Source organism: Rhinopithecus roxellana, chromosome 17 (assembly GCF_007565055.1).
Source record: "Rhinopithecus roxellana isolate Shanxi Qingling chromosome 17, ASM756505v1, whole genome shotgun sequence".
Classification (NCBI taxonomy): domain Eukaryota; kingdom Metazoa; phylum Chordata; class Mammalia; order Primates; family Cercopithecidae; genus Rhinopithecus; species Rhinopithecus roxellana.
In genome coordinates, this window is record NC_044565.1 from 94,565,884 (window position 1) to 94,593,649 (window position 27,766).

The 27,766-nt window shown below is 37.1% G+C and overlaps 1 protein-coding gene across 4 annotated transcripts; it reads right to left on the reverse strand.

The window, feature by feature from the left end:
* Nucleotides 1–695: 695 nt before the first annotated feature.
* SLC5A7 (solute carrier family 5 member 7) lies at nt 696–27,466 on the reverse strand. 4 transcript variants are annotated; one of them, XM_010368590.2, is made up of 9 exons: nt 27,225–27,466; nt 25,658–25,883; nt 21,801–21,914; nt 20,878–21,033; nt 16,329–16,477; nt 12,501–12,644; nt 8,802–8,955; nt 6,301–6,518; nt 696–4,446 (listed from the first exon to the last, which is right to left on the reverse strand). In XM_010368590.2, exons 2-9 carry the CDS (start codon nt 25,833–25,835, stop codon nt 3,817–3,819), a joined length of 1,743 nt encoding a protein of 580 aa, XP_010366892.1. In that variant the 5' UTR covers nt 25,836–25,883; nt 27,225–27,466; the 3' UTR covers nt 696–3,816. The 4 variants fall into 4 exon arrangements, with proteins under 4 accessions (XP_010366892.1, XP_030777372.1, XP_010366897.1 ...); XM_030921512.1 differs by having other exon boundaries at nt 12,501–12,607; nt 25,658–25,886; nt 27,225–27,465; XM_010368585.2 differs by having other exon boundaries at nt 707–4,446; nt 25,658–25,886; nt 27,225–27,465.
* Between the last annotated feature and the right edge of the window lie 300 nt (nt 27,467–27,766).

Sequence of the window (27,766 nt, forward strand, 5' to 3'; positions counted from 1 at the left end):
CATCTTGAGAGAATAAGATGACAGATACAGAGCACATAGTTGGAGCACAATGACAGCCACTTATCACTTAGAGATTGGCTTCGTATAACAACTGTTGGTCAGCTGTTTGGTTTGAAAAATGTAGATCTTCTTTTTGTGATTGGAACGAATATAACTGAAATCACCTGGCTGGCTCAGTCAGTAGAGCATGAGACTCTTAATGGATATTAATCTATTGATTTCTTTGATTTACACAAGACCTGTGTGCCATGGTAGAATGTCTTTTCCAAGAAAAACAATTTACATTTGTTTTTGAGCTATGATATATATTGCCCCAAGACTTACATGAGGTGCAGCATTTCCACGTGGCATTTACCTATCCTCCAGTAATGAGATGGTTTATTTTGATTTCATTGCATAATTGTCTTGAAGCACCATATATATTTAGTTTCAGAGAGGGCCCCCAAAAGCCAGATTTAGACAATGATATCCTAAATTAACCAGCACAATTTAATACATTGCCATTACACTTAAACATTTACACAGTTGCAAATCTACTTATTTTAGGCATAATTTTATATAATATTTTGACAGACAAAAATATACGTTCTGGAACCATTATATGCATCTGTCTATGAAGTAGCAAACTTACAATAAATTATATATTATACCAGTGTAAATTTACATGAAAGCTAAAACAGAAAAAGAAATCATAATTTATGTTTAAAATATAATGTTAATTTATTATTTTCAAGTAAAAAGAGGAATAGCCATTATATTAGATTCACTTATTTTAAGCTTATACTCATTTCATATTCACATAAAATTCATTCCTTGTAAGTGTAGCAATGAAGTTGTATTTTGATGCTGAGTGTTTGAAACAACTAAGTTGTTGATATTGCAGTGCAGCTACAGGCTTGCTGATTTGAATATGTGTGGGAAAAAGAAGCATTTAAATTACTCGAGAAATATGTTACAATCATATCAAAAGTATGAAAATAAAATATATGTTTTCTTCTAATGTTTAATCCACAGGTATTGCCTTCCAAGGTTAATATAGCCAGTGTCTAAATGTTTCGTTTATTTTATTTTCATTTGAGGGCAGATGTTGAAAATCAGGTCTACTGATTGAAGCTAGAAGAACACATAAATGTCTGCATTACTCATTCTGTCAAAACAAAGCAAATGATGGGTAAAAAGTATACTCTTGCACATTTCACAGCTTTGTGATACAATTGTCTTGGAAATTGGGTGGAAATTTATGCACAAATGTGCTTAAGACAAGACCTTGTGACCATTGTTTCCTTCCTTGCGATTTTAAACCTTTTTTGTATTTAAAAATCATCTTGCTAACATTTAGCACATTTGCGGATTAATAACAAACTAATCTTCTATATACCTACTTTGAGGGTAGGTGAGGAATAATGGGTTAAATACAATATAATATTATTTATTGGCTTAAATTATTTAAGTTATCTAGTTTTAGCATTTTGAACAGGGCAAACATTTTCCCCCTGTTTTTGTCTATTGTGAGAAATTGAATTACATGGAAGACATTTTTAATGTTAACCTTTTTTCCCCACTGAATTTAAGTGTGGTTGTTGGGACAATTGTTGCCTAATGGAATGGTACAATGTAAAGAGACCTGTAAAGAGACGATGCCTCCCTGTTGCATTATATGACAGTATGAGTGAGGTGTTTCCTGATGCACATGGTGAAAGCCTGTGCCTCCGCAGGTTGAGACAGATGCTCAGGGTGACAAGATGGATAAAAGCCACCATTCAGGTAGCATGCTGGGGAGCATGGTGCATCTGGAATAATGGTGCTTGCCAGGAATTGTAGTCTCCAGCAATTAATTACTTTTATGTGTCAAATGTGTTAATATCTGTGGTTTTTTCTTTAATGAATTTCTTGCCCCTTTCTCTTTTTTCAATCAATACCTGAGAATCATGGACTCCCATACTTACTGGCTCCAAAAATATACTCCTTCCATGTACTCCATAGGGTACTGAATAGATTCTGAGAAAATAGATGAAGAAAAGTAATTCTCTTTTCATTTAGATATATATGATATTCAGTGAAGATTTTGAATGCAATGTAAATTCACCATCAAATTTTGATAAAGCACTGAAAATATGATGCATATAAAATTATTTAATTTCCCCTTTTAAAAATTATCCTAGACATTAAATTCATGTTTAATGATAAAGATGTATTATCTGATGCTTTGAGACAATTACAATTAAACCTTATAAAAGGAATTCTAGGGTCAAGATACAACTTTTATTCTTAATGTTAAACACGAAGTTAACTTCATTTTGTTCATGATTTGCAAAAAAGAAGTATTTTTGAAAAAAAAAAGTGCTTTAATTTCAACAATTCAGACTGACTTTCTTTATGGGATCAGATTCCCTGATCACTTTTCAGCTCATCACTTCACTTTGCTTTTGTAGACATGGCTGTAGTTATTTCTATAACGTGTGACTGGTGTGAAAACACTTGAAATGGACACAAATCATTACACACACACTCACACACACATGTATGAGTGTGTATGTGTAACAGCAGAAAAGGAGCAAAACAGTATTTAATGACCAATCTCATGAATGTTATCTCGCCATCAAATGTTAAAATTGATGGCTTCTTCACTTTAGGACTCATTTTATTTTCTGCTTTCTTCTACATTTTAAAATTCACTATGTACTTTTTGTAGTAGTAATTTGTCTAGTCTCTAAGACTGGCTTATGTGAAAAAGTGCCAAAGAGTAGATCCCTTAACACTAAATCTTTCCTATTAATGAATATCTAAAAATTAGTAGTTTGTTTTTTTCTCATTTTACTACTATCATGAGGTGTTGTGAGGGCTTCCCATAATAATCATTCAATGAAATATATGTAAATTTAGCAGTGTGCCTCTCATTAACCATAACTGATGCTGTGTGGCTACCTCTCCTTACATAAGGCCCAATTTCACTTCCAATATTAACTTACATATTAATTTAGATATATTTATTTTATCATGGAGCAAAACTTCATATACTTGAGATAAAGATAAAAATGTACTGTTCCTCCTATTACTTTCTGCTTAATTAACTTATTGCTTTAAGGTTGCTTAATAATCCTTCAGGTACTCTTGTTTATGCATACAGTAGCTATGGAAACACACAAATTAACCCAGTGCTCTTCTACAAAGATGGATTCTATTTTCCTATCACCTTGCACATAAATAAATGCCAGTATATAATTTTTTGTGTGTTTGCTTTGCCCATGCTCATATTACATGCCATTAATAAAAGAATAACAAATTGCACATTCAGCAAATGTTATAGCTCAGAACATGAAAGAAGGAGTTAATCATCACACTAAGAAAAATCAGCTGGTTAATTCATTGCACCATTCAAGGGAGTGACTGAAGTTATTCTCATAGCTTCAGTGCTATAATGAAACTAGACTCATCAGTGCATTAGCAAACAGTTTGTATCAAAACTATCCAATTTCCTTTTTTTTTAGTCTCTTTCACATCTACTTCCCTTTTTCGTAGCAAATATAAATGCTCTATTTGGCCCTTTGTTCTCTCAGTGGAACTTTATTTTTTATACCTAGCAAAACTATCTAGCATCAAACTCAATATTACTATGGATGAGAAAGAAAGTTGTTGCTTTCGTAGGTGCTTCCTTCTAGCTTGGCTTGTATTTGTGCAACTGCACTTTATATGAATTTTTACCTGCCTGAACATTGTTTATATTTTAAATATATTTTTGTATGCTGCAAATCTTCTCTCCAAAACTACCCTATTATAGTGTTCTGTTTGCTAAAGCAGTATTTTATTTAGATGGGGTCACTGTAAATTATCTTCAGTCCCAGACCCTTCTGGACTGGAATCAACATCAACGAAGGCCTCTTTATTGGTGAAAGTTGAGCTGAGGGTCATGCTCTGTCGCGGCTTCACAAGTGCAAGTTCATCTAATTTAATATTTTCATTTTTGACAAGAATTGTCTTGTCCATGTTTTCTTCACTGTGTCTTGCAACAACAGCATCAAATACATCTAATTTAGGTGGCAAGTTTCCACTTTCAAATAGATATTTGGCAAGATAGGAGATGCAAATGTTGGTTAAGAATGAAGTAACCATGGCAAGTGTTTTAAATGGGAATTTCTGATTATATATACCATTATCATCAGGGTAATAGCCAGGGTAGAAGATCAAGGGCTGAAGATAGAGGTATGGCTCCCCTCCAGTTATTCTCAGGAAGAGGCCAGAAACATAACCTGCCACAGCCCCATAGGTGTTGGTTCCCTTAACAAAGAGTACACAAAGCAGCTGGGGGAAGATGACGATGTAAACAAGGTCAGAACTGAGGTACCAGAGCCCATACACAGTCTTCGTCAGCAAGGCCATGGCTGTTGCAGATGCTCCAAACACAAATACTGTGATTCGCATGACCCAAACGATTTCTTTGTCCGAAGCCTGTAAGAAATTGCCACAGTGTCAGCTTTTTACACAGTGTCTTGACTCATGTAGGTCAAGAATGAGACACATTTTTTGCTTCAAAACTGGTCTAAAGAATTCCCCTGGTTCAAATGGCTCAATCTATGGGAAAACTCAATACAGCTACAGCACCCAAAGCAAACAATTAAGGTGACTTCCTGGGTGGACCTTTGGGAGGGGTTTCTGTGTACCAGATGCATGACACATAGGCCACCTAGGCCTTTTCCTGAATGCATAGGGGGAAAGGCAGGATGAGCTAACGTGGTGTCAGAGAGGTATAATAAAGCAAGGGAGGATTTCCTCACTTTACATATTAGGGGACAGTTCTTATGTGGCATTGACAGATCATAGGCCATCTCTACTTTATCTCTTTGTAGATCCTTAAAGCTAACCACCTTCTGGCGCTCTTGAAAAGACACACGTGAACGGGCGTGTTGGCTCACGCCTGTAATCCCAGCACTGTGGGAGGATGAGGCGAGCAGATCACGAGGTCAGGAGAGCAAGACCATCCTGGCTAACACGGTGAAACCGCATCTCTACTAAAAAATACAAAACATTATCCGGGCGTGATGGCGGGTGCCTGTAGTCCCAGCTACTCGGGAGGCTGAGGCAGGAGAATGGCGTGAACCCAGGAGGCGGAGCTTGCAGTGAGCCGAGATGGAACCACTGCACTCCAGTCTGGGCGACAGAGCGAGACTCTGTCTCAAAAAAAAAAAAAGAAAAAAAAAGACATGCACACGTATGTTTATTGCAGCACTATTTACAATAGCAAAGTCATGGAACCAACCCAAATGCCCCTCAGTGATAGACTGCATAAAGAAAATGTGGCATATGTACACCATGGAATACTATGTGACCATAAAAAGGAATAAGATCACTCCTTTGCAGGGACATGGATGAAGGTGGAAGCCATCATCCTCAGCAAACGAGCACAGGAACAGAAAACCGAGCACCGCATGTTCTCACTCATAAGTGGGAGTTGAACAATGAAAACACATGGACACAGGGAGGGAACACCACACACCAGGGCCTGTTCGGGGGTGGAGGGGGGTGGTGCAAGGAAGGAACTTAAGAGGATGGGTCAATAGGTGCAGCAAACCATATGGCAGATGTATATTTATGAAACGAATCTGCACGTTTTGCACAAATATCCCAGAACATAAAGAAAAATTAAATACAAAGAAGAAAATGCCTTGTCCAAGGCGTTCCTTTGGTTACATTTTACAAAAATCAAATAAAATCAAAACAAGGCAAAAGCAAAAACATTGGGATTGTTTTGTTAACTAAAACCTACAGAGAGGCAAAGCTTTAATCAAGCAAGAAGCACGCTGTTTTGGAGCCACTTTGATTCAATAAAGAAAATCAAATTGAGAGGATAACTTCTAGCAAAGGTGGACTATGGAGTGCAAGTTTAAAACAGTTCAGAAGTTACAAAAATACGTGTCAAACAACTTACCATGCCCTGCTTCCACCAAGATTCTCCATTGTCGTAGAGAATTTAATTATACTAACCGTTTTGGTAGATAGTTTAAGTTTCATTACTCTTTCATCGGAAAGACAAGAAGGTTAAATGATAGCCCTGTGACTGTACCTCTTGGGAAATAATTATATTGATTTGTTCCCTTTAGTATTGACATGAATAATAACATGTATTGATAGCATCCATTCAGCATAGGTATAATTTGTTATTTAATCTCATATGCTTAATCAAAGTACAGTCAGATTTAATGGAGAATATTAATAAATATATAATAAAGTATATACAACAAATACAACATCAGCAGCAGTAAGAGCAATGCTAGTAAACGACAGGTTGAAGGAAACTGTTCTTACATTTTGTCTGAAGGAAAGCTGGTAGATGTTCCGCGCAAACATGGAACTTGCTGACAAGATGGAAGAGTCTGCTGATGACATAACAGCAGCAGAAACTGCACCAAGACCAAAGAAAGAAATATACACAGGGCAGAGATACTGCAGAACAATTGGTAAAATCATGTCTGCTTCTTCTGTAGTCTTGGGATCTGGAAGCCCATATGACGTCTGGTTCCAGTCTGTTGAACAGAATCAACAACCATTACAACAACCAAAGAGCCAAATGTTCTTTATCCATCTGGGGTCATCCTATTTACTAGGTTGTTTTGAAATAAACTCAGAATCATGTACATTAATCTGCTTAGGTGTGAAGTCCATGTGCTGGTCAAGTGGAAATGTCTTATATCTCCTGACTTCTAAAGGGTATTTGTTACAATTAGGGTTATTCACAATGCCTACACAGACACTGGTAGTAAGATACATATTTCCTTCCTGCAGTGATGGTGTTATATTGCATAGAATCATAGAAAACAAATGCTTATAAACATAATTCTAGAGTATTCCTTCGACCACTTGGAAATGTGGTAGGACACTCACTGTTTCTTCTTTAAGGCTCAGTTATTCATATGTAAATGAAAAAAGAGAATAGTAGGCCTATTCTCAGCCTTCATCTCTCTGTACATAAACTTGGTTTTGAAGCTGCCTCAGCATTAATTTTCAACTATTTCCACCTTGCATAGAATTTCAATAGATTAAGAACAGTCCCTTTTTATTGAATAAAAAGTATAGTCATGTGGCTGAAATTTTCAGGAAGTTTTGGTTGTGGTAGGGTAAGAAGACTTGAAACACAGATTGATCTTTGAATACATAACTTCTTTACTGGTTAGTTGTAGCATGTGTTTAAACACTATGGAATCCTTAAATGTACATTAGCATAGTTGGCTTTTTATTTGCTGAACTTCTTTAATATCATGATCACTGGACCAAATAAGAATTGTTCTTTTTGGATCCTACCATTTTTTTCTTCCCTCATTTTCTACTACAATTGTCTCCAAAACCTGCTTACATGCAGGCAACTTTGTGGCCTTAACTGAGATGTTACAATAACAGAAATAACAAACAAGAATGTGTATCTAATCCAAGAAAAAATAGGCTTAATGGTGTTTCTGTTAGCCTGTGTTCCTACAATAAACACACACACACACACGCACACACATGTTCATATATGTTTTCTGCTTGTGAGAGAAATACTATCTTTTTTCAAAGACAAACACTACCTACCACCTTTGTCAGTCATCTTTACATCTTTTGAAGTGTTTGTCTCCTGGACGAACAACTGGAATGGAGAATTACATTATGAACCAGGACTGCTCTCCTAAAAGTTAAACAATGCAATAAAAGACTCTAGTAACTGAAAGTCAAAGTTGCCATAGGAATATCACCCTGGATCACCTTTACAAAATACAACAGGGCAAAAGGTGAACTTTAATCTATTTTATTACCTCTACCTAGAAGATGCCTTCAAATTTGAATTAACATGATGTATTTTCATTGAGTGCTCTTAAAAGTTACCACACAGGAACATAATGGTCAGGAGTAATTAATATATTTAATTAAATTAAAGGTGAGCTTTTGAACATGTTCCACATAGAGACTAACAGGGAGATAAACATTTCATAATGCTCTTTTTTCAAAACTGTTTTTCAGTAAGTTATTCTCTAAGTGACTTTGTTTCTTAGTTCGTCTTGACCTAAACACTTATTCATTGCTTTCTTCAAGAAAGAAAACTCCTAACTAAAATCTAATAAAGATGTGAAGCAGAAATCTCAAGTTCAAAGTGATCTTTAGGGAGGTCATGAGGATGACAGGTAAACTTCTCTAACCCTGTGACTCTCAACTCTGGCTCTCAACTCACCTAGGGGTTTTAAAAGAACACTAGTGCTTGTCTCTATCTTCAGTTATTAAAATAAAAATCCTGTGAAGTAGGCCAGATAGCTGTATTTTTAAAAGATCCCCCCACCATTCCCCAGCTGATGTCAGCAGGCACCTTGGTTGAGATACACTGCTGACAGGACTGCATATAAACAATCGATAAATATACCAAAACTGGGAGGAGGGTGTGCTCGCCAGTGTTTCGTACTGGAGTGAGCAATCAAAAAAATTGGAGGCTGGGTGCAGCAGCTCGCACTTGTAATCCCAGCACTTTGGGAGGCCGAGGCAGGTGGATCACTTGAGGTCAGGAGTTTGAGACCAGCCTGACCAACGTGATGAAACCCCATCTCTACTAAAAATAAATAAATAAATAAATAAATAAATAAATAAATAAATAAATAAAATAAAATAAAATAATTGGAGACTGCTGAACTATAACACAATTTACTGAATGCTATAACAAATTTATAAACTTAAATGTGATGAGAAAGAATTCACCATGTGGAGGTAAGAGGGAAGTGGGACAGAAGGGTGTCTGGATGGGTATTGTAAACTAACTGGCACATGTGGTGAAGCTACAAGAGATTTACCTGTTGATGCTCCAATGGCCCCAATGAGTATGGCTGGGACAGCCATTACCAGGCACCCGAAAGCTGCCAGGAAGGACAGCACTTGAGCATAGGTGGCTGAGGATGAAGAGAGAACCCTCTGGAAGTACGCTTGCCATGGGATTCCACCCAGCATCTGTGTGGGAAACACGAGGATGGAGAGTGAACTAGAGGCAAACATCTATTCTATTTTTTTAAAAGAGATTTATTGCAATCACATTTAATAGTCATAAGTAGAACTTAGAAGTATGTAGTCACAAACATCAATTAGTATCATTATGTTTGCTATGATCTGATGTCTACGTTCCCTCTAAATTCATACAATGAAATTTTGATCACCAAGGTGATGGTAAATTTTGATCAAGTTGGCAACTTTGGGAGATGATTAACCCATGAGGGTGGATTCCTTATAAAAGAGAGCCAAATGAGTTTTTTTCCTTCCACCATGTGAGGAGGCAGCAAGAAGGTGCCTTCTATGAGGATGCGAATCCTCACCAGGCAGTGAATCTGCCGGCACCTTGATCTCGGACTTCCCAACCATGTGAAAAACTGAAAAATAAACCTGTGTTGTTTATAAGCCACTCCGTTTATGATACTTTGTCATCCAACTGAACTAAGACAATGTATCATCAACTTTCAATCATGCAGAATTTCCTGAAGTTCTTTTTCTCTATAATTACATAGAGCAACTATTTCTTTTCATTTATTTACCTATTTTGAACTGCACTTAAACTACCCTAGGGGCATTCAATTTGTTATCATCTGGTGGTTCCAACCATCATAAAATATTCTCAAAAAATAATTAAGATTTTGAAAGTATGACATTTAACCTGAATCAATGCAACCCAAAAATATTTATACACTCCAATCATGCGCCAGGCAATTTAATGGCTGTAAAAGCACAAACATGAATAAGATATGGTTCTTTCCCTGGAACTTACTTTCTACTGGGAGAGTCAATGTATGTGGTGTTTTCCAAAGTGAGCATTGTGGAGTGCTCAAGGCAACACAGCCAGCATCAAATAAAATACTTCTATGTAGTATATTCATTTTACGTTGTACCTAAATATTGGATGGTTGCTGGAAACATACTTTTGGCTAGATTACTGTTACTTCTCTTCCTGGCATAAAGTCAATATTCCATAAATATTGGTCACATGAATGAATGAATGAATTGATAAATGAGCTTGCCATAGCACAATGTATTGAGGTTTCATTAACTGCCTGTCTGTCTCACTGGGCTCTGGGTTCTGGGGACGTCTGTCTTATCATGGTCTCACCTGAGCTAAGCAGAGTGTCTGTTACATAGATACCATAACAGTCACCTTCTTATAAAAGCCATATATGTTCAAAAGTAATTAAAGGGAAAAATTCTAAAATTCATAACCCCATTCCTCAAGTCTATATTCTTCCAAAACCTTTTCCTTTCATTTTGTGACCTGTTTTATCAATATATCATTAACATCTTGCATGTCAATGACTTGAATGGATCGATACATCATAAATTACATATTCATCACCCTGGACATTTAGGTCATCAGAAATTTTTAAGTAGGGTAAAGCCTGACTTCATCTACAAACAGAAGCTCTCATAATGCAATGGACTGAATGTTTGTCCTCCTAAAATTCATACGTTGAAACTCTAATCCCAATGTGATGATATTTAGAGGTGGAGCCTTTGGGGGATAATCAGGTCTTGAGGGTGGAGCCCTCATTATGGGATTAGGACCCTTTTAAGAAGAGGCCAGAGAGCTCGCTCACCCTCTTTCGACCATGTGAGGGCACAACAAGAAGTGGACAGTTTGCAACCTGGAATACTGCCATCTTTAGAACCTAATCATGCTGGTACGCTGGTCTCAGATTTCCAGCCTCCAGAATTATAAAAATTATATTCTTCTGTTTATACATCACCCAGTCTATGGTAAATTGTAACAACAGCCCAAACTGACTAAAGTAGTTAGCAATATGGAAAGTGGGCATAGGGGAGTAACAGGTGGGCAGGCTGCCATCAGGGAGACTAGTGGGGGTTATCATACTAGACCAGGTAAGGAATGCAGTCTACCTAATAGAGAGCAAACATGGGGACAGTGGGAAGGTTCCAAGTGTGACTGGGAGATACACTGACAGCATCATTAGCAGGACTTGACAAGTCATCTTCATGTAGGGGATGTAGGAGAGACAACTGGAAGATCAAGACCATTGATGCAGCATTTCAAGGCTGATTTCTATAGTTTATTCATTTTTCAACATGTACTATTTTAACTTGTCTTACAATTTGAATCATGAATACAACTAAGTCATATAATTTTGTAAAGCTGGAAGAAAGTTAGCAATCACTTCATACAATGTCTTATTTTAAAGATGAATAGTTGAAGACTAAAGCGTGGTGTAGGGGAAAGGACTTTGAGTTCTTAATATTGTATATCAATCTCGAACTCAGACAATGGTGTGATTATTGACAAATTGCTTAACTGTTCTAAGTCTCGTCATCTCTATGATATAACCATAAGCACATCTACTATGCAGGTATAGTTACATATACATATTTACTCTTACTCCAGTTCATAATTTTAAGCCATTCCAGAAAAATGAGAGCCAACAGATTTCTCAACAATCCTTAGGCAAAGAAGCCCTCCAGTGCACTACTGGAAATATATATTTTCCCCATAGTTTCCTGCCCCTTACTAGAAACATTTTTACTGAAAAAGACACAATCACTTTGAATGTTGAGATAATGCTAAAATTCAGCCATGTGCCACGCTCACAAAGTCGTACAATACTGCCAACCTTCTACAGAGAAAACAAAAATAACCAATTTACCTTTAAGTTTAATAGAAAAAGTAATCTATTTCTTTTTTAAAAAAGATTATTTTTGTAGAGATGGAGCCCTGTTATGTTGTCCAGGCTGTTCTCAAACTCCTGGCCTCAAAATGAGCCTTCCACCTCAGACTCCCAAAGGGCTGAGATTACCGGGCTGAGCCACCACACTCCACCATAATCGATTTCTTACGTTGAAATCAAATACAGTGTGTTATTTTCAGGCCTAACTCCTCTAATTAGCACAGTCATAAAATCTGGTCAGTTCTTCTGGTTGTTCCCTCTTGCCTCAATGGGATTGGCCATTATCTCTTCCATGTTCTCCTCAAAGTGCCTGCACCTTTGCCCCAAAGTTCTGCATGTTTTCAAGCTTCCTCTGGCTCCTGAGGGCCTCTCTGTTGGCATTTTCCTGAGTGACACATACTTTTCCAACCCGCCTCACTTAGGGCCTGTAGTCATTCTCTTACTCTGTAATTCAAGAGTGAATGAGAGACTTATTCCACAAGTTGGGTTTCATGCCTTAATTCAAAACACAAAATAAAGCTTTTACGAGGTTTTGCCTTCAGGTTGGGGAAAGTTCTAGGGGTAGGGCATGTTATTCCTTGACTTACATCACAACGGAAATGAGGACACACCACACAGAACACCTCACGTTGTCCCCTTAGGGCCTCATTTGTTCTCCACCCTGACACTGTCAGCCATGACAGTCCGGCCCTGGCTCCACCCTCCCAGTAGAGAGTCCCCAGTTCAGAAATGGCCATGAGCCCACAAGCACATTTTTTTACTATGAATATGAAAATCGTGAAAATAAATTTGATTTTAGGAACAATTAGATCACATTCCTCAGGTAAAGGCAATACTTACCAACAACAGAAAACTATCAAGCCAAGAGTAGACTTCAGACGAGTCAACAGTTCCCAGCCACGGCTTTTGGTATTTGGCATGCACAGCAGTGAACCCGATGTCTGCGACTGCAGGATGTGACAATGCAAAGGGGACGCTGATCCACTGCAACAGAAAGTGACACTGGAGCCCTAGGCCATGATTTTCAACTGTCTGATATATGCAAGATTTATACACCTCACACACTGCACAGCTCAGTAGTTCCTCCAGTTCAGACAGAGAAGGACCGGAAATCATGTTCTCTGTTTTCCGTTGGGCACCATAAAATACTGATTTAGATAAAATAACACTTTGACTATTTCTATGCTTGATTATACCATGTCATACAAACTATAGCAGCAGTAACACAAAATCTCTAGGAAGAAAACATTAGATTTGAAATATCTGTCAATCAATCTATGTATCTATCTCCCTGCCTATCTCTCATCTATCTGTCTCTGTCTGTCTGTGTCTGTCTATCCATACACACACACACACACACACATATGTACATAGATAGGTAGCTATTGAGATATATATCCCCCTGTTTGTGGGTGGTGGGAGGAGGGGAGAGATGTGGATTGTTTTTGTTTTCCTCTTCTGTTAAATGTTGGATAACACAAACTTGAGTTCTAATAAAAAATTGTATTTCTCAGCTGCTCAGGAGGCTGTGGCAGGAGAATTGCTTGAACCTTGGAGGCAGAGGTTGCAGTGAGCCGAGATTGGACATTGCACTCCAGCCTGGGCAACAGAGCAAGACTCCATCTAAATTTAAAAAAAAAATTGTATTTCAAAAAAAAAAATGGGTGCCGGGCACTGTGGCTCAGGCCTGTAATCCCAGCACTTTGGGAGGCCTAAGGTGGGTAGATTGCTTGAGCTCAGGAGTTCTAGACTAGACTGGGCAACCTGGTGAATGAAACTCCATCTCTACAAAAAATACAAAAATCAGCCAGATGTGGTGGTGTACACCTGTAGTCCCAGCTACTCGGGAGGCTGAAGTGGGAGGATTGCATGAGCCTGACAGGCAGAGGCTGCAGTAAGCGGTAACTGAGCCACTGCACTCCAGCCTGGGTGACAGAGCCAGACCCTGTCTCAAAAAAGAAAAAAAAAGATGGTCAGATACAATGGCTCATGCCTATAATCCTAGCACTTTGGGTGGCCAGTGTGGGAGGATTGCTTGAGTCCAGGAGTTCAAGATCAACCTGGGATATATGGTGAGACCTGGTCTCTACAAATAATAATAATAAATAAAATAAAATAAAATATTTTAAAAATTATATTTGAAATATATATCCATATAAAAGAGTGTGTGTGTATATACACACACATATATATACACACACCTCTTGAAGTGCAAGTGTGTGTGTATATATATGTGTGTGTATACACACACACACTCTTTTATGTTTTCTGTGAATTAAGGAAAGATATCCATTCATTAAGGGAAAGATATCCATTCATTAAAGTAATAAGAAAATATGTGATTGAGAAATATATGGGTGACATATAAGCCTTCAAAGATGGGCCCGCTAATAACAGGTAGAATAATAAAGAATTGAAGGAAGAGATGTTTAGATGGAGCAAGGCAAAGAATAGAAGAATATATGGTGTGTGTTTGTGTGTGTGTATGTGTGTTCACCCACATCTGTTGGTGACAGGTTTTGCTGGCGTGGGAGTAGTTTGGGGAAATGGGAGAGATAAAGATGGATGTGTGGAGAAAACCCACACTGCAAGTTACAGGATTTGTATTTTGTTTTTGCAGGCAACTGGAAGCTAGAAAAAAATATTTTAAGTCTTAAAAAGATTTCAGTGGAATTTATTCTGAAGTTTAATAACATAGACATGAATAGTGAGTTTAGCAAAAAGGAAGAGTCAGGGACAGTGACAGGTGATTTCAATTCCACCTAGATGAAGGCCTGAAATACAGCAGTGACATTGGGAATGAAGAAATGCCAGTACTAAAAAGGATTATGAAGAGCGAGTCAACAACCCTTACATTACCAGAAGGAGAGAGAGGTCGGAGAGAGAGGTCAGGGAGAGGGAAAATGAACAGAAAAACCTCAAGTTTACAGTTTTGGAGCTCCGGGGGTGATGATAAAATCAATAATACTAGAGAATTTGAAAAAAGATGGTTTAAGGGGTAAGTTGATTAATTATATATGCTCATACAGTAATTAAAGTTTGGAAAGCAACATTATTTAGTCTTTTATTCAGCCAATTCAATAGGGCCTTAACTAGTAACCAACAAAACTTCATTCCTTATCAATTTGGCTACATTTTGTGGCAGAAAAAATATTCTAACATCTTTGCACTGTCATCTTTACACTTGTATACTTGATTTATGCACCCATGGGTTTTAAGTTCTAGTCTCATACAAAGCAATGGGAAATCACATGTATCATCAATAATAGGTTCATTCCCTTGGGTTGTGTTTCTTAGAATACCTAGTACGTCAGTTATGAGAGCTGTCATTGCCAAACCAACCGGGCTCCTGACATTCTGAAGAGGGATTTATTTCTATGTTCCCTATTTTATTAATGGAAGTTTACGTTGATGCTAAGGAAAAATCAGAATTTCAATACAGTTCACTTAATTTTGGTAATCTAACTACAAATAGTGGGAGGGAGTCCTTGAGCAAATTAAATATTCTCATATTCGATTACAATATGAATGGATGAAATTCCATGAAATGCAAAATGTCTAAGGAGAAAAAGAGAAAATATTATAATCTTTGCTGGCACATGTAAATTCATAGTTAAACTGTACATCTAATTGTAGTCCGTTTTTTTAAATTTTTCCTCTAGGACATTATTAGAGATGCTGGAACGTTTATGAAAAGGAGAGAAGAGCATGAGATTACTTCTTCATTTTTAATTTCTAAGAGTCTAGTGTCAAAAGTAAGATATAATGAAATGCTTTACATTGTAAGATAAATAAATAAAGATGAGGAGAATCAAGAGTATTTAACCATCCTTGGGAAAATGAATCATGATCTCTAGTGTTAGCTTGCTCTGTCCGTGGGCTTTGCAGGAGGGCACTGCTGCTACAGAATCTACAACTGGGATAATATATGTGTAGGATGAGATAATGTATGTGAACCTATGATAACCCTAGCCCAGCATGGACACACCAGTTTTTATACTTCTTTTGCTACATCTTAGGTATTGAATATTATATGCATAACTGTACTGTTCACATTTCTTCAACATTGACTAAAATGTGTTCAGACACACACAAGTGTTTTTAATATAGTGCTAATAATACTCATGTCTCATAATTATAATAAAAACAATAGATAATAAATCTTTCTGGTGCCTTATATAATTATGAATTGTCTCTGTTTTTAGACCACAAATAGTGATGATTAATATTTGAAATCCACAGTTTTCCAATGGGATCATTTCTATGTCTTATGAGCATTCTTAGAATTCACCAACGAACATAAAAGGAGACTTGCACAGGTTGCCACTAAGGTTTGAATTTTGTTATCTCTGCCGAGGAAAATGGATTGTCTTAAATACTCAAAGGAGATCATGCATAAGTTTCCATCGAATCTAGGCACGAAGGAAAGGAAGACCTAGACCTTTCTAACAATTCAACGTAGAGCACACTTTTCTGTCAAATTTTATCAAAATGACTAGTTTTTCATCTAATTAATTTATGGAGAAATTTGAAATTTCATATAATATGTGATTTAGTGTGTATTACACATGAGGGAAAATAAGATTTCTACTAATTTTTAATGAGTTAGTATGAAATACATTGTCTTTTACAGAAAAAAGGAGGAGAATCTTGGGTGCTCCCACTTACCAGCCCCACAAAAATGCAAAAGAGCTGAACGACATCGGTGTAGGCCACAGAATAGAGCCCTCCCACCAGGGTGTACAGAGTGGCAACGAGTGCAGAGATGATGACAGAAACGTTCACATCCACATCGATGATCACACTAATGGTGGCTCCTGAAACAAACAAGAGAGTGCTGTGGTCAAGGTGCCCAGACAGATTCTGCTCTTTGTATAAGGACACAGTGAAAGTTCAGTGATAAACAACATTTGTCTCTCTGTCATATGAAATGTAGTGGATGATAACACCTAAAGTTAATTTTTCTATCGAAATTTGTATATCTTAATAAATTCAGTGAGACACACACTTTTGCTTTCTGAAATGAGTGCTTTGCTAACTTATTTATGTGGAGGACACACAGATCCATGGTATGCTTATGGAAGACCCTGAATTACTGAGAATTTTAATTACATTACGAGAACTCAAAATAATTTCACTATCTGGAACTCTGACTCAATCAAATACAGCCATGTGTTGCTTAACAATAGGGATGGGCTCTGAGAAACGTGTCGTTAGGTGATTTCATTGTTGTGCAACTTCACAATGTATACTCACTCACAAATCTTGATGGTGTAACCTACTACACACCTAGGCTGCATGGTATGGCCTATAGATCCTAGGCTACAAATTCGTATAGCTTGTTACTGTACTGAACACTGTAGGCAACTGTAACATGATGGTAATTATTTGAATATCTAAACATCATATCTAAACATAGAGAAAGTAACAGTAAAAATATGGTATTATAATCTTATGGGACCACTGTCATATATGCAGTCCATCATTGACCAAAATGTCATTACATGGCACATAACTGTATACGAAATACATTAGTCACATCTATGAAAAACACGAGGCTTTCTGAGAAACATGATCATCCATTTCCACATTTTACAATTAACATTCATTTGCTATTTTGCATTTACTCTGCCCCCTGCTAGCTTTTGATAGCTAACAAATGGTTAAGGCAGCAGAGAATTGAGAAAAATTTGTAGGAACAAATTATCAAATTGGTGACTGTTATTAATCACTCTCTCCCTCTTTAATTTGTGACAGATCACTCTTATTTTATTTAATTGGTAGAATATACCAGTCCTGCTCCTAGGATACCAATATACTGAAGAGCCTAAGATTTGAATATCATACTTTTTTAAGTAATTTTCATCATCAAAATTTTAAACTTCTCTTAGGAATCAAATGTATGTTTCTCCTTATAACATTGTTTATTGTGTTTGTTGGTCCTTATATTTCCACTGAACGTATTGAGGTATGACAAGTTTGGGCCCCTGTGGTTCTTGGACTGACAGTTCATAATTCACTTGTTGTTTTACTAGCCCTTTCCCTATTGTTCTCAAAACTATACAGTTTACATGTCACATTTTTAAATGTATACATGAAATGGATCTGTGGTTTTATGTATCATCAGTTGCAGCCAGCTGAGTTGTCTTACACGCTACCCCCATTCCTCAGTCGGCATGCTAGTAGTATATACAACTCACTGGAGATGAAACTACATTATCTCAATATAAGATGTGTTGATCCAAAATATCAGTACAAAATATTTTTCAATGCTTTTGCTATGGTGATAAAATAAAATTATTTTCCAGAGTAAAGATCCATTAAAAAGAAAAATCTAGTAAGAAGTTGGAGAATGAAGACAAGGAAGAGAGATCAAGTATAGATGAGTGACTTTAGATAATTGACTGAGTTGTTTCATAGATATTTGAAAAGTAATTTTTTTCCTGAGATCATTTACTTCGAATCAAAACTTGCAACTCTTTGTTGTTCTTTTTTTGTGTGTGTAGTTCTCCACTTTAATAACACTTCTAAGTTATATACCATGAATTATGAAAAGTTCAATTATAAAATAAAGATTACCTGACTAAAATCTCAAAGATTTGGGGTCCTAGTAGATGCTGTCACTTAACTGTAACTCAGAGATATTAGAGACGTCAATCACCTCTCCATTATCACTATTAAAATTAGATAAAAATTTCTCTAAAATATTTTCTGAATAATTAAATCAATTGCAGTAAGTAAAACAAAGTGATACTTTGAGGTATGCTACTAAATATTAGTCTACTCATGAAGCTATAAAATAAATATACCGCAAAATTATGAAAATCCACTGAACTTGAGCTGTTAGGAGTATAAATACACATTTCTTTAAAAAGTTGTAAGATGTCAATTTCTACCAAGAAAATAGTTTAAGATTCTCCTATGTTTTAATGGTGAAGTATACACATTCACACTAAGGTGGTAATAGATCTTACATATTCTTGAATAGATCAAATTATTTGCAATAAACACTAAATTTTAATTAGGTCCAATGATTACCTTTTATTTGTGTAAATTTAAAGATTACAGTTGCAGTGATGTTACCCGGGTATACTACATAGTGGTGAAGTTTAGACTTTCAGTGCTTTCATTACCCAAATAATGTACATAGTACCCAGTAAGTAACTTCACACACACACACACTCACGCACTCTCTCTCTCTCCCCCAAAGAGTTCAAGCAATTGCAGCAATGTTTTTACACATGTTGTTTGATACATGTGTGCATGTGAGTGGTTAGAAAGATACAGACAGTAACATATTTTATATATGTAATCATGTATTATATAATAATGTTACCATCAATGATGAACCACAAATACACAAATTCTCATAAAATCATAATGAAGCTGAAATAGTCCTATTGCTTAGTGATGTTGTAGCTAATGCATTATAATTGTCTATAGTATTCAGTGCAGTAACATGTTGCACAGGTTTGTAGCCTAAGAGCAATAGGCTATACCATATAGCCTGTGTGTGTAGCAGACACTACCAGCTGGGTTTGTGTAAGTACACTCTATGTTCACACAACATCAAAACTGCCTACTGATGCATCTCTCAGAATGCATCTACATCCTTAACCTGACTGTATATTGTAATACAGGCACAAACATAGACACACAAATATACAAAACTAATTATAACAAAGTTCACAGTTTCGTTACTATATATTTCCAAACTACTTTAGAAGCATTAGCTTAATAATTCTATTCTTTTTCAGGACTCTATTATATAAGTTGATCTTTATTCAATGAGTGAGCATTTTGTATTTTGTTATATACTCAGCCCACTCCTTTTTTGATACCTTAGCAGGTAATTTGTTCTTAAAATTAAAATTTTTTGGTGTTGAAAACAATGGCAGATAAACCCCCATTGCAACTCAGCTAATGAGAGTCAGGTGGAAAGCGAGGTGTAGTTTTACATGTAATATCATTAGAACAGAAGAGCAGCAGTGGGTGTGGAGTATTATTATCCAGCACCAGGGAAGTGCAGCGTTTTCCACCTAGTTCTTACTGTATTTTATAACATCAAATACTCTTGTTTCCGCAACAGTCACTCTGTTTTCTAGTTGGGAATCAAAAAAATCCTGACTAACCTGCAGGATGAAATTGGATGTGCTGAAGGCGGGGCAGTGCGCGCCTTTATGGGGAGCTTCCATCTCCCAGCTTCCTCAACAGCCTCAGTCAGGTCCAACATTCTCAACTGGCCCCATGTGGTACATCTAAGCCTGTGTCTCTAAGGGTAGATTGGAGCTGAGGAGATGCTAAGGCATGGGCAAACTTTCTCATAGAAGTTATTGAGAAGACATTTAAACTGAAGGGAAAATTCTTGTTACACTCTACCATACTTATTTTCTTCCACTACTAAACCATAACATTGAGCTTTATAATATCAATTTATTGAAATATTTCAAGTTTGTAGTTTTGCCGTGTGACTTACATTATTTACCTATTCTATCAGCAGAGGGTTAGTGATATCTCACTTCTCCAGGAATGTTATCTACTGCTGGAACTGACTTCGTTTTATATATTTTTTAATTAGATATTTTATTTAAAAAGCCAACATCTCTAAAAATATTAGTGCTTTTAGAATAACATGCAACGCTGTTGTCTTGGGAGTTATCTAAACTATCTAAGTTTTATATTTGTGTTTATGCCAATTAACATGGCAGTTATTAGAGGGAAAACAATGGGAGATAAAAAGTTCTCAGTTTGCAGAAAGAACACTTATTGGAAGAAATTAAGATATAAGTCATTTATTTAAATTTATTCAACATCAAAAATATATGTTAGTATTCTCACTAACCCCTGGCTCATGAATTCTTGTTTTAAACATTTCTTTTAATAAACTGCACTTTTTAGCTATGCTTAATTCATTATACTTTGTTCAAAATCATATATGACTCATAAAAGCAAATTGATCATCATAATTCATGATTATTGGTCTAAAGAGGCAATTCAAGTATAAAAAGTGTAGTTGAGGTTTTATTTAACCTCTGCCACCATATTGCAAATAAACATAAAATTTCCATTAAGCTTTTATGAATACAAATAGCAGTTCAGTATATGGTTTTAATAAAAATGTCTTCAGAAGCCAAGGCTGAAGAAAGTAAGGTTGTGTATCTGATTGATGTTTAGTTAACTGCGGAGATGCAGCTAGAACAACTTAGTTGGGTCTTACCTAAAGCAGAGAAAATTGCTGCAGCCCAGAACATTTCTCCCATCAGTGCAGGTATAAACAGGAGTCCGCCCATGCGTTTTCCATAGATTTGCTGAAATGGGTCTAACATGGTCACATACCCTTTTGAACGCATAGGTTTTGCAAAGAACAGGCCACCTAAAAATTAAGCAAGTGTTTAGGAGGAAATAAAAAAATGTAATATAATAGTCTTTTACATGCTGCCATTTCTCAAGGGAAATGCATTTTTCAGAACACCTGTATGGATTGAGGAACCAGTCTGAAATATAATGTGCACACAGTACTAACCTACTCTAAAATATTAGGTTTGGCAATCTAATGTAAATTATTTAGTACGCTTACCATTGTATGTGTCCAAAGACAAGTGGATCTCATTGAGGCATGTGAATTGAAAAACATGAACCAGCACATTGCCTCACTTAAATGCCTCAATGCATAGCTATCACTCAACAGAGCATTTAGAGGTTTTGAATAAGCACAGATTCAATAAAAGCCTTCTGAGTGCCCAAAAAATGAGGTACCTTCTGTTATATAATACTTTTGACCTCTTATTCATTTGACTTGCTAAAAGAAATACAGGTACATTTCAAGTTGATTCATTTTTAATGATATATCCATACTTTTTTTGAAAGAAATAAAACATGATTATGTTAAGAAATTCACTGTGCTGATAGCCACAGGATCAAAGGATTTTAAAAATATATTCCATAACCAAGAGATCAAATAATCTAAGCATTAGTGTTCTGCTACTTACCAATTTCTGGCAACGGCTCCTTAAAGATCTCAGGGAACATTTTTTTTTACAATGGTTATTTACAGTGTTTGACTTGTTATTCCACTTGTTATTACACTCTTGTTCTGTATGCTTTACTGAGTGAGTCACTGAGATTTGCACTTTCACTTACCTAAAATCAGACTAAGAGAATATCCAATTGGTGCCTGAGCCCAAGCTAGGCCATAACCTGGTACATAAACTGCTTCAGCTGTGCCATTGATATACCCTCCTCCGACCCAGGTAGCTGAAACAGAATGAAAAGTGAGGGAGTGATACTGTCTTACCTGTTACATCTACACCTGCCTGCCAAACCAGTGGCTACTGGAGGTTACTGAGCACCTGAAATGTGACTAGCCTGGATTGAGTTGTTCTAGGAATATAAAATATACACCAGATTTCAAATGCTTTTTCTTTCATTGATCACATGTTGAAATGAAAACATGTTGAATGAACTAAGTTACATAAGTTATATTATTAACATTAATTTACCTATTTCTTTTTGTTTTTAGAGGTTTGTAGAATAAACATTGTGTTTACGGCTCACATTGTATTTCTATTGGATAGTGCTGTCCTAGATGTTTTCTAAATGCACTGAGTCAGCAATATATTCATGATATTATATATAATATAGTCTGAGGTCAGGGGGTAAAATTTATTTATTTCAAGTTCCTTCCATTTTAATTGTATTGATGTTTTTATACTGTCCTCAGGGAGTGGTGTGTGTGTGTACATGTATGTGTGAACACATGCATGTATGTAGGTAGGTGTACGTATGTGGAAATGTGCTTCTCACTAATAGAAATAGAGTCTTTCTTGAACACTCTGTGGATATCGGAGCTTGCAAATCTTATCTCCATCACCACTAAGTTGCACTTACTACCTTAAATTATTAGGAATGAAGAAAGGATGGAGATGACACTTCTACTACAAGGTGTCCAAAGTGAGTTTAAATGTTACCTTAAGGCCTAGACTACCTAGCACTCAGAAGAATGTAAAATGTAAACTGTGTACATACTTGCAATTCTATATTTTAATATGGATCTTTTAGTAAGGTATTTACTATTTGACAATAAGTAATGAAAAATGCCTTATTCAGATAAATAAAATTTCTGTAGCATAATAGCTGAGGGAAGGAGGTCAAAGAACCAAAGAAAATAAGTTTTGACTTGACTGGTTTGAGCCAAGCATGAGCTACAGATTAATATTTTTCTCCGCATAGACAATGTAATACTAGTACAATTTTCTCTGAGGAAACAGTATAATATTGAATCCTTGCTGAAAAACTAATGTTGAAGAGAACACTAAACTTTGCAGTTTATACCTTTTTGAGGTTACAGGATGGTTGAAATATTCAAAACAATCCTTATGCAGAATTTGTGTAAAGTTATGATGGTCACAGGTTGGTAATAAAAATTTATCAGATATGAGGCTGAATTATAGGTTGCATCATCCCACTAGGAATAAAAATTAACTCTGATGAATTTTGCAAAATCTCACAGTTAGAATGTAGGTAAATGAAATAATATCTATACAAAACTACCTAGGATGTGTTTCTATTGTGTTTGTGCCAAAATTTGTCTGGCTTTTAATCTAATACAAAGCAAAGAAGAGGGAGTCTTAGGGTTGACATAAAAAGATTTTCCTACATAGGAATTGTAAGTACATTTAAATGAAAAGTTTATATACAAAATCCTGGAGCCAAATACATATTTAGCAATCACTCCCACCTTTGCAGTAGCTTTTACACCCAGTGTTAACAAATAACAAATGGCATTATTTGTTTTCTTATTCTAAGCCCTGCTGAAATTTTTTAAATGGCTTTTTTTTTTTTTTCACTATGTGTGTAACCATGACCTGAAGAAATAAATTCTTACAGGCAGAAAACTTGAAACTTTATCTTTCTACTAGGTAACTGGAATTGCTAACGCATCAATGCTTCACTGCATAAAGTAAATGGTCTGATGGTCTTACAAGTACAAAACTCATTAGTGATCATTTGTCATTGTGTAAGTTTACTGTCCCTTGTCCAAAAAGAAAATTAGTGCCTGAATCATTGCAACTATTGTGATATAGAAGTGAGGGCTTGACTACTTACTAAGATTTAAAAGTCCCCTTTTAAAATGAATTTAGTCTCTTCTGTAACAGCATTTGCTCTCCATGTTTGTATATTTTGTGTCAGATCCATGAGTGAGAACACAAACTCTTAAACTATACTCACTTTTAAAAGAATCAACATTTTTTTAAATCTCTATTCTTTATAAAATATATTCAAGTCAATCAATCTGACAAGGTTAGGTAGTATGGTTCAGATTTTAAATGAATTATGATATTGACCAAGGTTATTTTGAGTTCTGAGAAATTAAAAAAAAGTTTTACAAACTGAGGAAGACCATGGCCCTTTATAAAAAATAGCATCATTCAAATATTTCTGTATCTTTTAATAGCTTATTAGGTTGGAAAAAACCCTTCTAAATGGTAAAAGCAAATTATAAAATATTATTTTTATGACCATATTGAACAGAATATTAAATGAGAATAATAGAGGGCTATAATTATTTTCAATAAACAACATATTTTGATATATAGCAGCTTTCTTATTCTTTCTACAGTGTTTACAAACTGCGCACCTTTTGAAATAAAGAAAGTGAAACTAGTTACAGGGCTGCATGAGGCACAGCATGAGGCAGTCACCAGCATGGCCACCGGAGACCTGTGTTTGGTTCTGGCTGCAGCCTTGGTCCTTGTTAACCTTGTAACCCGGGATCTTCACTTAACCCCAGAGTGCCATCATAGTGCTGTTATAAAGACCAAATGAATCCACGTACAGTGGGTGAAGAGTTAAACAAAGATAAAATGTCAATGTCTGAAAGATAAAACTGATGGCTCACAGAGAACACTGTAGGTTTCAGATGGCCAAAGTCAAGGGGTTCGGAACATGGATGACCTCTTCCCAGACTGGTTTGGCAAACTACCTGATATACAGGGTGAATCATTTTAAAATTGCACTTTGAGACTGAAATTGGACATCACTTGATATAATTCCCCATGGGATATTTTTCCAGTGAACACTCAGAGTTCCTGCTATGTTGCAAATGTTTAAAAACTCCACTAAGACTCTGTAATGAAATATGTGTTGTTAGTGCAACCGTATTAAATATTAAACATATACTTTTAAGTTGATGTTTTTCAGAATTATTTTCAATGACCAAGAATATATAAAAGAAACAAATCACCCTTTAAACAGAACCACCTTGGTGCAAAGTAAGAAAGAATATCAGCTCCTGCTAACATAAAGGAGGTTTGAATGACGAATGACTACAGATGGTGGCCTGGGGATTCCTATGAGGACCCGCCCTAGGTTTTCCCTTTTATAACAAGGTTCATGACATTTCTTTATTAGTGCTGTGGAGTCATAACATGTGATTGTCTTCCTGTGAGGAATTAGTTATTAAATGAAAGAATTCAGTTTCAAAACAGGGAATCACTCAATTGGAAATATTATCACCCCCACATTTATTTATGCAGATTAAAAACCATCACTAGTTGGTATTCATTGACACTTATCATTTAAACCTCAAAGTCACAACTCTATGCACGTATTACTGGACACATTGAGATGCTGCCTATCACATTAATTAGCGGATACATAGCTTGTAATACTAGGACAGCTTCCCATTCCCCCACCTCTTTGTTTTCACTGTTTCCACCCACTCAACAGCCCAGAGAGCCAAGATTTGTTTCATGACTCTTCACTCCAGTGATTTATTATCAAATCATTTTTGTTCAAGTACTACTGAGTTGAAACCAATTTATTTTTAGGTTTTAAATGAATAGAAAATTATTTTAAAATATATATAACTAGTGAACATAAAGAATCCCTACAGGACAAAGAGCAACATTTGCTTTGTCACTCTGAAGCCACACGCTGCACACTCACAGATGCCAAGGAAGGGAGGACTGCATGGAGCCGGCGGCGTCTGAACGTACCTGTCATGGTAAATCCACCAACCAATAAACCAATATCTCGGCCACCAACGATGATGGCTTCGCTGCGCTCTTCTGCGCTGCCACTGTTTTTGGTTCTCCAGGCAGCCCATATTCCAACCAGCAAAATTAGAAGGTAGAACACGATGATAGCTATCAGTCCTGCCACATGGAAAGCCATTTTTATCTAATGATCCAGATTCTTCTGCAGCTGGCTACTTCATTAAGACTTCTGAAGAAAATACAGGAATGCATTATAAATCAGTCAAGCACTATGCACACGTAGGCAGCCAGGAGTAAACCAGCTGGGTCACGAGAGACCCTGTGCCACTCACAGAAAGAGTACAATGCTGAAACCACATGTAAAATGGGCAGTTACCAATAAGTGTCCACTACATTATCCTACTTTTATTTAACAATTTAACATTGCTTTGAGTTTGCAAGAAACAGAAAAAAAATGGAAATGTAGTTTAACAAATGGAATCATAATCCTTGTGTGTTTGATACATACTTTAAATTTAAAATTAACCTTGTGTGTATCTTCACTCAGTAACTGTCAAATCGTTTACAAAGAGTAGGGCTGTATTTGCGTTTTGGAACTAAGTTACTCTTCTAGAATTATTCATTCACTTTAAGTGTTTTATAAATGACTATTCTGAAAATTTTAAAATATCCATTAATTTATTCATTCTTTTATCTGTCCTTTCAAACAACTTCAGAGAATGGCTTCAGTAGTAATCCGATATAAAAATATCTGAAAAAAAATCTTTAGAAAAATTCATTTCAAAAACACATCAAACTCCACATTTTCAACAAGTTTCTGTAGTTCAAGTTACTATAGCAACTAAGTATGTTTTTGTTTAAAGGGTCCACTCTCTTGATCTTCTTCGCCCAATATCCTTCATTCAATTCATCACCCCCCATTAATGGTACATACAGGAAAAGGTTTTTTCTTGTTGTTGTCGTTGTTGTTGTTGTTGCTTTTTAAACACAATTGCCTAAAAGCACAACAGAAGGATCAAAGATACTAAAATCAAGACTCTTAGAAGACAAACGTCAAGTTCGAAAGCCTTCACCTTCTGAAATTCTTGTTCTCTTTTATTTATTCATTTCTTTTTTACCTTTGTGACCACGGCTGTTCCCTGAACCCAAACTGTCAAACACAAGTTTCTGGGGGAAACTCTGATATTTGTGCATGCAGGTGGGTGAAGAGCCTTTGGGGAAAAGAATCAGCCTCTTTGGAATTTAAAGGAGGCAAAAGAAGCGCCCGCGGGCTGGGTCGTCTCTGCCTTTGTGAGCTACCAAGCAGGCAAGTTCCTCTCCGCGGCAGCCCGATGCTCTCCTGGCCCCCTGCGGCCCTTCCTCGGCCCCTTCTACCCATCTCCTGCGCCCAGACTTTGTAGCCTCTTGCACCCTGACAGCAGCTGTGCCAGACAACAAACCCTCCCTTGCATCCCACCGAGAGGCAAAAACGCCGCGTCCCTCCCCTCTAAAACCGCCCGGGCTCGGTGCCCAACGCGTTTCCGAGGGTGCGGGCCCCTAGGCGCAGGAATGCCCGCTAAGCTCCTACCTGGAGTGGTAGCTGCACGCGAAAGCGCTCCGCCCGGGGCCGCCGCCCCCTGGAACCGTGAGGGGTGTGGGTGCGAGGGTGAAGAAAGGGAGGGTGCGGGGTGGGGCAAGGGTGCAGTGCGGAGGGGGGCCAGGCGGTCAGGGCGGCTCCTCACCCGGCGTCTCCAAGAACCTGGGAGCGCGCAGAGTTGACAGGTGTGGGCGCCGGTGGAGGGCGCGCGGCGCAGGGCGAGGTGGCAATCGATCGAGTATTGGGAAAAGTCCCCTTTATAAGGGCGGCCGGCGGGGGCGATCGTCAGAGCTCAGGAGGCGGACGTCAGAGGAAAGTGGTGCTGGGGCGTGTGCTGGGGAAGCTGCCCTCGCGAGGAGGGTGGGTGTGCGGGATGCGAAGGAAACGGGGCCCAAGGGAAGGGGGCAGGCTGGGCTCTGGTCCGCGCTGCCAGCCATGGTATCCCCATCCCGAGGCAAGTACCTGCCACTCCATTCTCCTCCTCCAGAAAACTGGGCAGAGATCCTTTAGGGTCATTCCCAATCTAACTTCTC

Coding starts and splice junctions, on each gene's coding strand:
- SLC5A7 (XM_010368590.2), bottom strand. CDS start 25,835: ATGGCTTTCCATGTGGCAGGACTGATAGCTATCATCGTGTTCTACCTT. Junction 6,519..8,801: donor GGCCATTGGAGCATCAACAG/GTAAATCTCTTG, acceptor TCTGTTCAACAG/ACTGGAACCAGACGTCATAT. Junction 4,447..6,300: donor AGCTTTCCTTCAGACAAAAT/GTAAGAACAGTT, acceptor AATTTCTTACAG/GCTTCGGACAAAGAAATCGT.